Source organism: Pan paniscus, chromosome 16 (genome assembly GCF_029289425.2).
Source record: "Pan paniscus chromosome 16, NHGRI_mPanPan1-v2.0_pri, whole genome shotgun sequence".
Classification (NCBI taxonomy): Eukaryota; Metazoa; Chordata; class Mammalia; order Primates; family Hominidae; genus Pan; species Pan paniscus.
The window spans coordinates 39114005-39132180 of NC_073265.2; the positions used below are offsets into that span (position 1 = coordinate 39114005).

The following is an 18176-nucleotide window of genomic DNA, read 5'->3' on the forward strand; positions in this document are numbered from 1 at the left end:
ATTCATGAGAGGTCACACAGCTCGTAAGTAGCAGAACCAGGGCTTGGTTTGAGCCTAGCTATTGGCTTCAAATTGAAGTTTCTTTCCTACACTCTCCTGCAGGCTGTCAGAAGCATTCGTGCTCCCAGAATTCCAGCACATCATGTGCAGCCAATGGGCCCCAGAAGTTAATTGTCAAGGTAGTGAGTGGTAGTGACCAGGAGATGACAGCAGAGAGCTGTGGAGTCAGAATTGTCAAATCAGAGCTCATGACTTTGGAGGGAAGTGAGCAGGAAGAAGAGAGCAGGGAAAAGGGGAAACTGCATTTGGGATTCCAGGTGAGAAGGAGGCTGGGATGAGGATCCTACCCAGTGAGAATTTTAACAGCAGTTACCAGGTGTTCAGGACAAAGAAAGAATATAGACAGAATGAGAAGGTGGCACATTTGACACCAACCAGGTCCCAAGAGAAACTAAAGGCTTCTCAAACCTAATGTGCACACAAATCGCCTGGGAAACAGATTGTGATTCAATAGGGCTGAGGGCCCAAGACTGCATTTCCAGCCAGCTCCAAAGTAATGCTGATAACCACAGTGAGCACCAAAGCCAAATGCCAAAAACCAAAAAGGATGGCAAGAATCAACCACAGGGGACATCAGAGGACCACAGGTGGAGGAGAAGAGGCAAAAGTGGAAGCAACACAGGTGGTGAACTATTGTGGGAGAGGAACATTCCCCTTCCTGCTTGTGGGATGGCCCAGGTCTCTCCAAACAGAGTCCCATGGAAAAACACAGGCATATTCTCTTTAGAAAGTCCTGTTTTTAGATGCTTTTCGATGCTTGTTCCCCTAGTTCAGTGACTGAGGGTTATGTGCGCAGGCTTTGAAACAAGACAGTCATGAGCTCAATCCCTGGTAACGGGTTTAGCTGGTGTGTTATCTTAAACCTGTTACTTAATCCGCCTGAGCCTTGGTTTCCTCATGCCCAGAAATGCAAACAATAACACCTCCCACATGGAACTATCACCATGATTAAACCAATATGTAAAGTATTTAGTAGAGTTCTTGCCACATCATAAGTAATAAATATGCCAGATGCTTCTATAAATAACAATTAATAAAATAATGATAATAACAACAATAGCAATAATGTAGCAACCTCAAAGTTAAGAGGCCTGGTTCTAGTCTTAGCTGTGTCACTTATTGGCTGTGTGGCTTTAGGGAAATGACTCTCCAAGGCTTGGTTTCTGCCTTAAAAAATGAGCAGATCTGTTGATGATTGCTGAGGCCTGTCCAGCATAGCATTCCACGATCCTGTGATCAGTTTAAGGGCCAAGGTTGACAAAGCAGGAAAGGAGAGAGGAGCAGACACTCAACTTGATGGTAATAGGAAGCCTTATTATATTTTTTTTGAATTGCACAATAACCATCTTTTCCCAGAAACTGCTTTATTTTTATTATTTTATTCCACATTCTGGGCAGCTACAAAGCTCCAAGAAAAGAAACACTTGTAAACATGGGCGCTGAGAAATGAATGTGCTTAATCCTTTACATCTAAGGTCTTCAGAAGTTCATTACTTTTTGTATAATTCCAGAAAATATGCCTTTCGCAAACTGCCCTTTTTACATATGAGAAGGGAGACTTAACAACTGACTACAAAGCCAGCCAAATGGGAGACTGGAGTGAGCTCATAATGTGAAGATTTATATTTTGCAATAGACGGCTTTGGGCCAGAAAATGAGGCCTAGCAAATAGGTCTAACAACAGCCTGGAGAAAATCTGGTCTCCTTAAAAATACTTTTTAAAAAACAAAAAGTCTTTTTAAAAATAAGACACTCTAATTGTGCCACGGAAATTCCACTGGCTAGTCTTTCACTTCCCCACAGGCAGCCAGACTTTTTCCCCTTTCCAGGAAGTCCCTTCCAAGGCTCTGAGTATGCCAAGGATCTACCATTTTTGTGATTGATCCTCTCCTTTCTCCCCACTCAAGCACATTGATGCTGGGACAAAAGAAATCCATGCTTTTTCTTTCCTTGGCCATGGAGCTTCTCGTCCTCCTCTCCCACTGGCAGACTGCTCTACTGGTCTGTGGCTCCTGTTCTGGGCTGTGTGTAACAAGGAAGTCTCACTGCAGATGCTGGCAACAAGGGAGTCTCACTGCAGGTGTTAGCCCCCTGTGTTCCAACCTAGCTCCATGATTTTCTATCATTGCATGGTTCTTTATAAGCTCTCAGAGGCTAACATTTCCCCGTGTGTGAACCACAGACACTAGTTCTGAGACATATTAATTAATAGGTGCTATATGAAAACAAAGTACAGTCATAGAAGTTTGGGAAATGCTGGGTTAAAATGAAGTTAAAGAGATTACCGTACAGGACTTCTAGAGCCTTTAGAGCAATCTATGGGGTGTGAACCTCTAAGAGAAGAGCAACCAACTTTTATCAAATAATGCTTTTGGGGAAGCTAGGGTATAGGGGTAAGGAAGGCACAGTGGACCTGGAAGCATGTGTGATCCATGCAAAAGCAACTAAAACAACTGCATTCCTAGGGCTGCTACTTAGAATTGTGTTTTCTACTTAAAACCCACAAAAAACTAAAAGGCATAAAAGAGAAACTAAGTTATAAAGATGGAAAAAAAACATACCTGGTCAAAAATCCCCATGGCTAAAACAGGCAGTGATGTGTAAACAATGTTAAAAAGGGTGATGAACCACTGGTCATAAACAGTCTGAAAAGAAATATAACATATAAGTGAGAAACATCATCCATAGTAGTGAGAATATTCACATTTAGGTTAAATAACCAGGTTTTCTGAGGTGGGTGGGAGTTGACTTTTGGAATCAGACAAATATGAATTATTTCCTAGACCTGCCTCTTATCAGCTCTGCTGCCTTAATGGGATACTAGATCTCTCTAAACGGCAGTTTCTTTATCTCTAAAGTGATGTATACCCTTCCTGCAGTGTGGCAGTGAGGACAAAATAATACATGCAGTAGTACCCCTAACATAGTGCAGGACACGTATGAGCCCCTGACCTTGTGGTGGGTTGCCATTTTATTCTCCAGGTTTTCAGTGGCTTATAATGAGTCCAATTATCTGATCCAAGTGGTAAACAAAGGATTCACTAAAATCTTCAGAGATAAATATAGTAATAAGCCTGTTATTTCTATCCTGTGTTAAAATGGAGAGGTTTTTGCGGGGGAGTGGTTTAAAGCAATATGGGCATGAAGCTACATGCTCACTATATGGGCATAAATAGCAAAACAACAAAAATATCCCCTCACACCTTTGTAGACTAATTACACAAGAATTCCCTGCATGGGCCTCACTAAAAGTCAATGAGGCATGTGAAGCAGGCATATATCCCCATTTTGCCTATGAGTACACACAGATGTGGAAACAGAACCTTTCGGTTACAGAGCTTATTATGGGCAAAAGCAAAAATTAAAATCAACTTAATTAGTTAGCCGGTAGTAAGTGCTAGAGAGGAAAGGGGATAGGGAATGTGGGAGGGCTGTAATTGTAATACAGCAGATTGAAGAAAGTCTCACTGAGAAGTGAATTTGAGATAAGACCTGAAGGAAATGGATCTAACATGCAGCTTTCTGAAACAGCTGGAAATGCTGGGATGTGCAGCATTCTATACTGCAAGTAGGCCCCATGAAACAACCCTAAGGCAAGAAAGCATCCACTATGCCCAGAGAACAGCAAGGTGGCCCAGTTGGGTAGAGCAGAGTGACCTGTAGGAAGAATAATGGATGTCAGGAGGTAAGAAGAACAATCCTATGTAACTAAACATGGCTTATTACCTAAGTGAAAGTAGAAGACATTAGAGGACTTTAAGCAAAGGAGCAACCTGGTCTTATTTATATTTTAACAGGATTACTCTGGATGCTATGCTGAGAAGAAACTGAAGACAATGGTGGAAGTGGGAAAGCTTATGACTCAGAATAACTATGTCTAATAACAAATTTTAAGTTCTCTTCATGGTAACTCTCCTTTGTTACTCTCTGATTCCTATTTTCATTATGTGGTCTAAACCCAGCTGTAAGGATTTAGAAAGGGGGACTATATCCAATGACATGCTGATAAATGTTTAACAACAGGCTAAAAAAAAAAAAAAGCCGGCCAGGTGTGGTGGCTCACACCTGTAATCCCAGCACTTTGGGAGGCCTAGGTGGGTGGATCATGAGGTCAGGAGATCGAGACCATCCTGGCTAACATGGTGAAACCCCGTCTCTACTAAAAATACAAAAAATTAGCCAGGCATGGTGGCGGGCGCCTGTAGTCCCAGCTACTCAGGAGGCTGAGGCAGGAGAATGGCATGAACCCGAGAGGCTGAGGTTGCAGTAAGCCAAGATCACGCCACTGCACTCCAGCCTGGGTGACAAAGGAAGACTCCATCTCAAAAAAACAAACAAACAAACAAACAAACAAAAGCCTTGATTTGTAGCATTTGCCAATTTCCATGGTATAAATATTCCTCCATGACTGATTTCAAGCAATGATGCCACTGAATGTGGAGTTGAGACATACTCACCATTATATAGTATTTCTACTATACAGACCCAATATAATCTCAAGAGCATAAATAGTAAAACATGGGAAAATAATTAGCAAGGGATTCATTTTGAGTATATTAACTGTCTTTTGTTTTTAATATAACTTAAATTGTAAATTTATATAACTTTTAATAATGGCTGTATTTAACCACTGGCTCACAAAATTCATGAAAATTTAACAATCAGCTCTTGTGAATCAGTATGGGCCAGTTCCAAGATACCACAGCCTAGGTCCATGCTGGGAGCAAAGTGATACAAGACAGCTGCAGCCACGTGAAGGATAATGCACTCAATGTGGCATGAGAGAACCTGCAGCAGCTACCTGAAGGATAATGCACTCAATGTGGCATGAGAGAACCTGCAGAAGGGCAGGGCAGTAGTCCACTAGTCAGGCAACCATGAGAACAGACTGGAAAAGCTGGCTGGCACTCCCTGGAACCCCCTTGGGTATTTAGCAGAGGTATCTGAAAGAAGCCTGAATTTATCATACAGGATAGGGGGCACGTGCCATAATAATTGATTCATACCAAACCTCCTGCTGAAGATAACGAAAAAAGTTGAGAAAAAAACAAATGCATCTTCATCAAAGTATCAATGAACTAACAAGACAGTGGGGAATGACTTGTCAAGATCAAGAAGAGAATTAGAACTTAATAACTATCTCAAGGCCTAGGATAATGCGATCCTTCTCCAGACTCTCTGTTTATTTCCTTCTATCAGCTGTTGAGGACAGAATGAAGGCCTGATATTTTCTGGGCTAGCCAACTGTCCTGCTATGGCAGAGTCTGTGACCTCACTGCTGGGAGGCTGCCTTTGGGTCCCAGCCCAGAGTAGGAAGGGTTTCATCATGATCTCTACCCTTGATAGGCACTGAACCTTCTCCCTTCAGCCCAGGAAACTACTGAAGGCACAGCTCAATCTGTCAGTTGCCTCCTGTAGATTATCAACATTCCCAAGGTACATGGTTCAGAGCAGTGCGACCCCACAGGGTCCCAGCCCAGAGCAGCAGTTGTGACAGGGTCCCAGTATCCAACTCCTATCTACTGTCAAGAGTCCACCAAAACTGCAGCTCAGCCTCTTTATCTTCCTTCTGACGAGTGAATGTGTCCAACTCTACTTCTAGATACATATGTTCACAAATGTCTATCTTCGTGCAGTGGGATACATATAAAAATACTCATAGCAGCATTGGTCGTAATAGTCCCCAAACAAAAACAACCAAAACATCCTTCAAGTGTGGGATAAAGACATTATCATGTATCGATATAACAGAATACTATAGAATAATGAAAAGCAAAGAATTATAACTATATCCCAAAACAAATGAATAAAAACTACATATAATATTGAGCAAAAGAAGCCAGATACAAAGGCATAATTGCATTTAAATACAGTGCGAAAGTATGAAAATCTATTCCTATGTTGTTTCGGAACTCCTAATCATATGGTAAAGTTATAAAACAGAAGAAATGTGACTAAAAGGGTAATGGTCACCTCTAGAGGATTGGAAAGAGGTCTCGAGGAAAAGCAGGAGAGCTGTTGGGTGTTTGGAAATGTTATATTTCTTGCACTGGATCATGGTACATGGGTGTTCATTTCACAACAATTTAAGCTGATATTTATATACTTTTTAATATATTCGTTAAACTTTACCAATGATAAAAAATTTAAAAATTAAACATGTGACCTTCTTTTATAGTTATAGCCCAGTGAGATTTCAGAGAGTAGGAAGATTCCAAAAATCCTGATGCCCAGGCCACACCCCAGGCCAATTAAATCAGTATCTCTGGGAGAAGGATCTAAGTTTTGGTCATTTTAAATTTTTCCCAGGTAGTTCCAATGTGAAGCCAAGATTGGGAATTACACTTACTTCCATTTTTTTTTTTTAAAAGCAGAGCAGCTGACACAAATCTTCAACTCATTGATGATGGCATCTGACAGTTCCAGGTATTAAGAAGAAAGAATCTGAGAAATTATGGCGTACTCAACTGTGGACAGCTGAAAGTCTGGCATAGCGTGCCCTCATCATCACAAATGGGCTCGCATTACAAGCTACACTTATTTGACAACTATCAGCATTTGTCAACTGGCACTCAGATTTGAAGCCTCATTTCACAACTGGAGCAAGAGAGGACAGGAAGGAAAAATCAGAGTAAGGTTTCAATGAGTTTCTGCAAATTCTCAGAAGTTTTGCTGCCACTCAGTGTCACAATAACAAAAAGAAATAAAAATAGCTGATATTTACTAAACATCTACTCTGTGCCATTTTAAGTGCTTTACATACATCGGCTCATTAAATTTTAACAACCACATAAGGTAGGTACTATTAATAGTTCCCAGTTTATACATGGGAAAACTGAGGCCTATCAAGGTTAGGAGATTGCTCAATGTCATACCTTAAATGCAAAGGTTTTCTCCATGATGTGCTTATTTCACATTGCATGCCTGTATCAAAACATCTCATGTACCCAATAAATACATATACCTACTATGTACCCACAATTTTTAAAAATAATATTTAAAAAAAAACCCAAAGGGGAAAAAAAGGTTTTCCAAGTATAGTTCAGAACCTTTTAGGGGATCCATAATGTCAAAACTATTTTCACAATAATACAAAAAGTTATGTATTTACCCTTTCACCCCATTCTCTCATGAGTCTGTGTGATATGTGACATCACAGCTGGTTGAATGCAGATGATATGAGAACCCAGGTGTCTTCTATTATGTTAACTAGTTTTACAAAAGTGTAAAACAATGGCATTCTTCTCATTAACTTGTTTTTGTTTCGGAAAATACAATCATTTTTCTTAAAAGTATGTTACTTTTGTAAACACGTCATGGGTTCACTATTTTTTAACAAATTAATAAAAGTATTTAGATTTTTTTCTTCATTTTCATTTCTAAGATGATAAATATTGATAGTGGGGTCCTGAGATCACAAAGTTTGAGAACCGCCAGCCAAGCAAGTGTCAGAGCTAACTGCAAGCCTATGAACCTTAATGCCCACAACACTGATCACTACATGAAACCACCTCTCTCAATCAGTGGTGTCATTTGGAAAGCTTCCTTGGCCTGGTACAGTGGCTCACACCTGTAATCCCAACACTTTGGGGGTCGAGGCTAGTGGATCACTTGAGCTCAGGAGTTCAAGACCAGCCTTGGCAACATGGTGAAACCTGTCTCTACCAAAAATACAAAAAAATTGGCTGGTCATGATGGTGTGCACCTTGTGATCCCAGCTACTTGGGAGGCTGAGGCAGGAGAATCACTTGAACATGGGAGGCCGAGGCTGCAGTGAGCCGAGATCATACCACTGCACTCCAGCCTGGGAGACAGAAGTGAAATCCTGCCTCCAAAAAAAAAAAAAAGAAAAAGAAAAAAAGTTTCCTTGAAGGCTTTTTCCCTCACCTTGTTTAATGTAATTGAGAGCATACACAATTTTATATGCTATTTTTTGGCATTTAAAACAGGGGTCCCCAACAGCCTATAACAGTCCATAGCCTGTTATGAACCAGGCCTCACAGCAGGTGAGTGGCAGGCAAGCGAGCCTGAGCTCCACCTCCTGTCAGATGAGCGGCCGCATAAGATAATCATAGGAGCATGAACCCTGTTGTGAACTGTGCATATGCCAGTTCTATGCCTGATGATCTGAGGTGGAACAGTCTCATCCCAAAACCACCCCCACTGGTCTGTGGAAAATTGTCTTCCATGAAACATCCCTGGTACCAAAAAGATTGGGTACCACTGATTTAAAATAACAACATTAGCATTGACCTGGGTTAAAACCCTCTAATGGCTTTCCATTTTACTTGGAATGAATCCAGACTCCCTATTCGTCATGTCCTAAGAGCCCTTCCTGGTCCTCTGCCTGCCAGACTCTTCAACTTCACCTCACAACCTTCTCACCCTCCCTCACCTAGCTGAGGCTTCGCTGATGGGCTTTCTCCAACTTATCTGGCTCATTCCTGCCTCAGGACATTTGCACTGGCTGTACCCTCTGCCTGGAACACTTTAATCCCAAGGTATTCATATGGAAGTTTCCTCTGAACACTCAGGTCACAACTCCAGTGTCACCTCACCCTCTCAGTGAGACCTTTTACATTACCAAGTTCTTTCTTAACAATTCTGATATTATCTTACTGATTTCTTTATTATCTGTCTTCATCCCACTAGAATATAATCTCCATGAAAACAGAAATTTACTCACAACTATAATTTTAATGCCCAGAGCAGGATCTAGCCATTGGTAGATACTCTACAAATATTTGTTGACTATAGGTACTCTATAAATACTTGTTGAATCAATTATTTTACAACTTTTTAGTAAATGCTACATATTTAACTTTCTACTAGGCATTTTCCCATAGATGCACCATAGATTCAAACTTAATATATCAAGACCAGAGCTCATCCTCATATTACCTTAACCAGACGCCCCTCCTGGGTTCCCTATACCAGTATCTGATACCATCACATCCACCCCAGCATCCAAATCAGAAATCTGAGATTTGTCCCTCTCTCCAACACCCCATATCAAATAACTCCCCAGATACCTGATGGCTTGTGTTCCTGCCCAAGCTATTCTTCACTTCTGGAACTTTCCTCCTGTTGTCTCCTCTGCTGGGATGTCCATCCTCTTACTTCTCATCTGCTTCAATATGTTTGATCCTGGAAGGGTCAGCATGGGAGGGGGAGTGGGCAGGTCTTCCAGGAAGCCTTTCTGAGTCCTGGCCACTCCCTGCCTCCATGAGTGGCTTCTGGACCACTCATTGGTAGTTCCATGATGCCCCTATACCTCACTGCTTCTTAACTACTGACTTACAATTATTTATATGCTGGTTCCTAGCCCTGTCTCACTAGACTGTGAGCTACTTGAGAGCGGGTAATCTAACTCACCCGTGGGGCCCAAGAACCAAACTCAGCACCTGCTCAATAAAAGGAAGCTGGTGTCTTAAGGGTAAGGGAGTCGGCAGACAGAACTGTGTGAATTTGAGTAGGATACTCAATCTCTCTGAGTCTTGGTTTCCTAGGCTATAAAATGAGGATTACAGGGAGGCTGTGAGCATTCAATGAAATGAGGTAAATGCCACGACAGCACCTGAAAGACACTGCTCAATAAGTGAGCACCATATTATGGAAGGAAGAAAGGAGGGAGGATGGGGGGAGCATGCAGGGATCCAAGCTTCAAGAGATGTGTTTAATGGGTAAATAAAAAGGTACATTTTCATGCTAATCATATTTTTATAAAAATAGAATTCTTTATTGAGACAATTAACCATAGATATTTATTTCTATAATAAACTATGGTAGCCATGAGATCAATATAACATCAGAACAAGATTTAAAGAAAAATGAGTACCTTGGTACAATTACTTTCTTCATGAATACTTAATTATTTCAATCACTGTTCACTCTAATTCTGGTTTTTATCTCAGGCTCTACCAAAATGTGTTAACCTGAGTCCTTTACCTTAGAAACCAACTTTGCCATATGGGCATTGGCTTAGCACAGTTTAGACTTCAGGGTCTTTCACAGAAATTAAGGCCACAAGCAATTTTTTTTTTTTTTTTGAGACAGAATTTCACTCTTTTGCCCAGACTGGAGTGCAGTGGCACAATCTCGGCTCACTGCAGCCTCTGCCCTCTGGGTTCAAGCGATTCTCCTGCCTCAGCCTCCCGAGTAGCTGGGATTACAGGCGCCTGCCACCATGCCTGGCTAATTTTTGTATTTTTAGTATAGACGGGGTTTTGCCATGTTGGCCAGGCTGGTCTTGAACTCCTGGCCTCAGGTGATCCACCTGCCTTGGCCTCCCCCAAAGTGCTGGGATTACAAGCATAAACCACCGTTCCTGGCCAAGCAATGTTTCTTCTACAACAGGTTTCTGTTGAAGAATCCTTGCAAGAGATCTCCAGCTACTCAAATAGTTATTCTAGTAAATGCCCCACTTCTACTTGTGGTCCTTAGATCCCCTTGGAAAAATTTTAAGGCCCCCTTCTGGTGACTAGGACTAGCTGAGAGGGGCACATGAGCCCAGATCAACCTCCCTGTTTCTCCCCTTCCAAGCATGCTCGGGCACTCTACCACCTCTTCTTCCCTCCCAACCCACCCAACACAGGTTGACCAGCTGCCCTGAAGAGAGGGGCAGGGTGGAGGTTGAGGGATGATGACTCTTTTCAGATTTCTAGGTTGACACTCTGATTTTGGGTGACTCAAATTGTTTATATAAAAGGAGTCCCACAAAAAACCATTTTCCCTAGGGCACCCGTACTCACAGGGGAAGCCATGGCACCTCTGCCTCCAAAATATTTGTTCCCTATCTCCAATACTCTGAACAAGAGAGAAAAGCCATGCTACTACAAGATGTCACAAGTCTGTTTAAAATCCTATAAGTGTCTCTTCACAGATCAGAAAAAAACAACAGGGAGGAGAGTTCATTTTTCCAACTTCACTGTTTTTTCTATTTAAGGAAAGCTCCTCGCTCCCTTCTTTATGGGAGCAATTTATCAGCCTTATCAACCATTTTATATAGAGTTAAAAATACTCCAGCTACAAATTACAATCTAAAAACAGCTTGGAGAACACAAAACCTATGATTTATAGAATGACACATTTAAATAAACCTTAATAAAGTTCTTAAACAGCTGCAAAGGGCTTTCTGCTCTTTCTGCTTGACCACTGGCTGAGATCCTTGTTCAAATAACAGGATGAACTTACTACCTCTTTGGAGATGTGTATCCCCCTTTTCCTATGTGTTGCAGAGGAAACCTATCTAATGACCTTTTGGGGGCCTTAAAAAACATTTGTCATTTAAAGAAAACACATTGTGGAATAAATATGAGGTGCTCAGCCTCAGCACATCTGTTATTGATTTGTGTAATTAGTAAAAACCCACTCGCAGCATCCAGGAGGAGTGACCCAGGCCTGAGCACTCGTCCAGTCCTGGACTTTCCCCAGAGCACATCTGGAAGGTGAGGGGGAGCAGAGCTACCATGCCAGGTGGAGATGGGCTCACAGGTAACCAAATCCATGAAGTCTTCAAAGCCTTAAGATTAGTCGTAGTCTTTCACGTCACTTTCCAAACTTTTTGTTGCTTTATTATACTGTTTGACAGAACTAAAGTTTTTCCAGCCTTGACAAGATAATTGCTTCCATATCACAGTAGAATTGAAGAAAAAAAAAACATACACAGCCCTGTATCTCACTGACAATGATAAATTGTCATCAGATAATATCATCTCACAAGTACACAGTACCAGTAGTTGCGTAGTTTTAAGCATGAATTTTCTAAATAGGACTTCAACCAATTTTTTTTATTTAGCTGTATCCTTGGTAGGGGACAGTTCCTCTTTATGAAAAGTCCTGAAAGCATAGGGTGCTTTTAAAATAAGTTACAGGTATAAATTGTGAATCCAAACCCACAGTGGATGCCACAAAACTCATGTGGGTTTCAATAATAGATTGGGATAAGGCATGTCCTTAAAAAGAATCCATGATTCAGTTTAGAGACTTAGTCTCCTTTATCCAAACCTCTCTGTTCCAGAAATCTGGCTGGAAATCTCATTAGAACAAATTATATTTAATTTGTTTCTCAGTGGCAGTTGAGTTGGAGCATTTGCCAGCAGAAGGTGTCCTCAAGCTTCCAGATGATTCTACAAACAGTTCGCCCAGGGACAGGCCTGTCCCTCCCACAGCTCTAAGCTGTGACACACCCCGCAAGACATGAGGTCTCTTTCAATAGAGAGCTCATTTCCTCCACATAGTCATATTGAACTGAGTGTTTCTGGACATTTCTCCTTTAGATTCCAAATAAAGCAAACATTTGCTGATTAGGGGTTGAGGGAAGACAGTTTAAAAAAAAAAAAGGATATGGCCATTAGCTTTTCCAAATTTATGACAACCCAAGAGGTCACTTATCATCAGGTAGAGTAGGCAGAGCGCTGAAGTGGGAGCCAGGAGACTTGGTTCCGGTCCTAGCCTTGCCTACCGCTGATCCTCAGCTCCTGCAGGATCAGGATGCTCCTCTGTAAAACGAGGGACTGGACTCAATGTCTCTGAAATTCTCTGCCAGAGTAAAGATTCTAGGTTCAACAAGATACATACTTTTTGTTCTTTGTTCCCGCTGCTTCTCCCAAGAAATTCCACCCAACATAGGAAACAAAAGGGAGTCTGGTCCGTGGGTTCTTTTCACTGTACATCTCAAGCCAATCACAACATAAGCAACGTACTGAAGTTAACCAGAGGAAAGTCCATAAACCAACTACAACCCAGACTACATCACATCACCATCCATCACAGATGTCCTAAGTGCCACCATCCCACAGGCAGTAATGCTCCCACCCATCGGCCTTCTTGAAGCCTTGCACACCACAGCTGGATTTGCCTACACATGTGCCCCAGCCCACCTACCAGGATGGGGCATTGGCTGGAATCTGCTGGAGCTCTCATCAGAGAATAATTGCCTGGATAAAATCCACCAGGCCCCAAAGGCAGACTGATGTAGTAAAGAAATAGCACATGTCACTTCATTAAATAATTAAGCTGGTGTTTTAGAAAGTCAACATTGTGTCTTAAAAAACACAATCTGTTTACATTTGTTCAGATGTTTTCAGCTGAAGAAAGGATTACTTCCAAACAATCTGTTGAGAGGTACACGGAAGAATATTTAGGCGCTTATGAATCATGCTGTGATTTGACAGGTTGGCCCCAAGACATGGCTTATCCATAGTAAATTTATTCCAAAGAAATTTTTGGTAGAGAAATAAAAGAAAGGAGATTATGGGATTATTCAACATTTGTTATGCATTTATGAAAATAAAATCTTTCCCAGACTGTAGGTTCCTTGAGGGTAGGAACAGCATCCCTTTGATTCACTCTGTTGTTCCTGGGGGGCCATCAGAGCACCTGGCCCTAAATTGGCACCCAGTTTATTGTTGGTAAATGAACAAGCATTCAGACCACAGGTTCTGCATTGGACAATATGTGTGAGAGTCTCACTGCTGTCGGGACTGGACAGAGAAAGTGATGGAAGATTAGGCCTACCCAGGAATGGCCTCTAAAGAGATGCTGGCTATTACCAAATCTGCCAGGCCTTGGAGTTATTACTACTGGCTCCATTTCACTATGGAGCTTTCAATCCTGTTAAAGCAGTTTAGGAGAGGGGTGGCAGGGAGTGGGAAGACCTCAGATAGCTGACTTTCTTTAAAAGACTGGAAGTAAGTGGCTATCTAAGGGGCTTTAGGGGCTAAGAAAGTCTCATCATCCAACACATGGTGTTGGAGGCCAAAGCCACATGTTGGGTGATCTTAACGGGGAGGTGAGAGAGTATGACAGTGAAATTGTCCCCCATTCAAAAATTCTCATTCTCTGTAGTTCTTACAAATAGGTTGTTTTCTTTTCACTTGCCTCATTTACAGCATATTGTCCTTAGAAAAACAGGACTAAAAAAAAGCCAAAACATTTTTCAGTTAAACCTGTTGCTAATCAGGCCCTTCCAGTGAAAAACAGGGAATGGAAAAGAGACAATGATCCCTGCCAATCCCAATTCCAAATCCGAGCCACCTTCACAGCCAGTCTTCAATACCGCGAACATGCCAGGCCACTCCCATGTGGGGTGTGGCTGGGGAACACCAGAGTTTCCAGCTTTACAGTGGTAGAACACCTGCTCTAGAACAGGCTTCTTGCTATAGACAATACTGCTAAGCTCCCCATTCAATGCCATGAAGTTTTTGAAAGGTATTTCTCAGTGAGTTGGTGTTAAACAGAATTTTAGAAATTACAAGATTTTAGCTAATTACAGGTCAGTTGGAAAGTGTATGAGGGGAGGGATGTCCTCCTTTTACTCCACAGTCTCACACCCTTCTGCAAATCAAGCCCCAAATCCCTGAAGGGAGCTAGAATTTCAGGCCTTCAGATCTCCACTTAATTTTTAAAATATTCATACACTTGCTTGCAGACTAATTGTGCCTAAGTCATCCCAGATCCTCCTAAGTCATCCTAGATCCTCACACATTTCTCCTTTCCCCATGCTTTCAAATTACCTTTAAATACAAGTTTGTTTGTTTGTTGTTTGTTTGCTTTGAGATGGAGTCTCGCTCCATCACCCAGGCTGGAATGCAGTGGTGTGATCTCAGCTCACTGCAACCTCCACCTCCCAGGTTCAAGCGATTCTCCTACCTCAGCCTCCTAAGTAGCTGGGATTACAGGCACGCTCCACCACGTCCAGCTATTTTTTGTATTTTTAGTAGAGACGAAGTTTTACTATGTTGGCCAGGTTGGTCTCAAACTCCTGACCTCAAGCGATCTGCCCACCTTGGCCTCCCAAAGTGCTAGGATTGCAGGTGCGAGCCACTGCACCCAACTAAATACAATGTTTTTATTAGACTGATTTATGCACTTATTTATTTCCCAATGAGAAAAACCAGTTCTAGGTGGGCAAGAGTTTGTCCTTTTCATTATTTTGTTTTCTCTTCCCAAGATAGCAAGCAAGTCTTTCTATTAGCAAGTTGACAATGTCATGTGACTCACAGATGAGGAAGACAGAAATTATTAAATTAAAAACAACATCTTGGGCCAGGCACAGTGGCTCATGCCTGTAATCCCAGCATTTTGAGGGGTCGAGACAGGGGGATCACGAGGTCAGGAGATTGAGACCATCCTGGCTAACATGGTGAAACCCTGTCTCTACTAAAAAAACACAAAAATTAGTTGGGCATGATGGCACGTGCCTGTAGTCCCAGGTACTCGGGAGGCTGAGGCAGGAGAATCATGTGAACCTGGGAGGTGGAGCTTGCAGTGAGCCGAGATCACACCACCGCACTCCAGCTTGGCAAGAGAGCAAGACTCACCTAAAAAAAAAAAAAAAAAAAAATCTTAAGTCTATAGACTCAGAATAGTTAAATAATTTATAATCTGGGTTTCAGAATGTCATTAAGAAAAATAACATGTTTGAAGAATGTAAATCAAGAGAACTTTCTTAAAGTGTGACAAGTTGTGTTTTTAATAAGAAAGCTATAAAAGAATATGATTGTAGTAGTATAAAAGTTGAGATATATTCACATATAAATATTTTTATAAGATGAAAAAAACTTTGAGAATAATGGAAAAGACTTTGCAGAAGTTTAAACGTAAACCCTTATTTTGATATATAAAATGGGTATTTTGTCCCTTGGACTAGAGTTAATTATTAAAATGGAAGTTTTTGTAAAGGGAGAAACATAAAGAGCCTGTTCCTATGGGGACAATATTCTTGTTATCATTTTGCTGTTTGTACATCTTATTGTTTTCAAAACACTGGAACTGGGATAAATAGTGAGGCAATGTCAAGTTTTGAAATTGTTGCTATAGAAGCATCCATTCCAGAATGTCCCAAAGTGAGCTCCATATGGCACCTGTTCTACAGGACATTATATGTGTTGCTTAGAAAAAGCAGCGTTCCATGCAAAATGAGTTTGGGTAATAATACCAAATCTCATTGACTCTAAAGCACAATTGATTGTAAGAAATACCATTATCAATGCCAAAATTCAACCAAATGGGGAATCTAACATTCCCATAAAGCTAGGGCAACAAAGAGCTACATCCTCAGTGTATAAGAGAAATCTTCATGCAGAAAGGGACTGCAAGGAAACTAGCCTATGTCAACTTTGCACTAACTAAAGGGAGAGACAAAATCTCTCTTGAAAACATGGACTACAAGCTGGTATTCACTAGAATCTGCAATCTGAATTCAAAAAATCTTTGGAAAGAGAAAGATCTTAGGTTGGCAGCAGTGCCCACAGGGAACTGGATGAAGTCACACAAATGCTCTCTGGAAAACCTGACTTCAATCCAGATCAAAGGATATTGTAATATACTTTTGATTGTAAAGACATATCCAAGTTTTAGAGATGTCAGATGTGAGAATACATGTATATGCATCTTGGAGTCAAATATAGTAGTGTTTCTTTACATTTGGACTTGTCAGAGCCTACAATTCACAGACTAATGTGAACTGTAAATTTTTAAGCCTGAAGAGAGAAGATGGGGAGGTGAGAGTGGGAAGAAATAGAATTTACTGGACAGTAGAACTCCCAAATATTATTATTTAGAAAATATCGAACAAAGAGCTGATATAGACTAAGAGGTGGAAACAATCCAAATGTCCATAGATGGATACATGGATAAACAAAATGTAGTATATACATACAATGTAACACAATTCAGCCTTAAAAAGAGGAAAAATACTGCCACATGCTACAACATGGATGAATCTTGAGGACACTATGCTAAGTGAAATAAGCATGTCACAAAAAGACAAATACTATATGATTCCATTTATATGAGGTATCTAAAGTAGGAAAACTCATAGAAAAAGAAAGTAGAATGGTGGTTGCCAGGCACTAGGGGAAATGCAGAGTTGTTATTTAGTGGATATAAAGTTTCAGTTTTGCAGAAAGAAAAAGTTTTAGAGATCTGTTACACAACAATGTGTACATAGTTAGCACCACCGAACTCTACATTTAAAAGTAGTTAAGTTGGTAAATTTTATGTGTTTTTTACCATAATTAAGCTAATATAGACCATGATTGTAAAACCTACTTCATATGGTTATTGTAACTACTGAGCTAATAAAAGTAAAACATTTAGACAATGCCTGAAACATAGTAAGTACTATTTAAATGTTAGGTATAATTATAACTTGTTTGTATCCCTACTTGTTAGTGTCAACAATATCATGATTCTACAAAGAAGCTGACCCCACAGCATTGAAGCCACTACATGGGTACTGTCACTGACTGGCTGTCCTCTCCTCTCCAACAGGTGATAAGCAATTACTACTTGTCACTCTCCTGGAAAGCCTATCTGCTTCTCTAACAAGTCTGGAAATAAAACCTTAAACCTTCCACAACATGAACAGCTAATAAAATTTGTCAGATCACACTTTGCCATGCCCATCAAGAGCACACTTCTTAACATACCCAGGACATAAGGTCCAGGAGGCACCACGGCCTGACACATAGCAAAGGCTTAGTGAATATTTATTAAATGAGTGAAATCCTTAAATAGTGGGACCAAAGTACCCTTTCCAGTATAAGCTTTGGTCCCAATTTGATAAGGTCATCATACAAATTGGGGCAAAGTAGAGAGCGGTCCAGGACTCCTATTCAGAGGCCCAATTATTTTTATATGGTGATTGCTCCTCTGCGTAAAAAAAGGTATCCTGCCCTATTTAAATCAGACAAGAACCAGCCAAAACACCTGGAAAATCCACTCTATATCTTTCCTAGAATGAAAGGATGTATAAATAACTAAGAAATGTATCACCTGTAGCCCAATTAACTATTGTATCATATTAATATTAACACAACTGAGAAAAACAGCATTCCATATTCTGAAATCAGTTCCATAACCGCATTTAGATCTTAAGACCCTGAGCCCCTTTGCCACAGTGGTGATCAGGCTGCACACGTTTAAACAGACCAGATCCAGAGCCTGCAGGGATGGCCCCTGGGGTGGGTAGAGTAAGTGGCAACTGTGTGAGTGACTGTAGGCACGTCGGAATGGCTCTCTTTGCTGCACCTGCCTCAAGCATGGGAAAGGACTATAGAAACACCCACCAACATGAAATGACTAGAAGGCCTTCTATATGGCAGGTAACA

At 41.0% G+C, this 18176-nt stretch overlaps 1 protein-coding gene across 1 annotated transcript in view; it reads right to left on the reverse strand.

The window, feature by feature from the left end:
* ATP8B4 (ATPase phospholipid transporting 8B4 (putative)) overlaps window positions 1-18176 on the reverse strand; it is a 266536-nt gene that overhangs the window by 18416 nt on the left and 229944 nt on the right. Inside the window, exon 26 of the mRNA XM_063596635.1 lies at window positions 2622-2705. Coding sequence (XP_063452705.1) covers window positions 2622-2705 — 84 coding nt within the window. The remainder of the gene's footprint in view (window positions 1-2621; window positions 2706-18176) is intronic.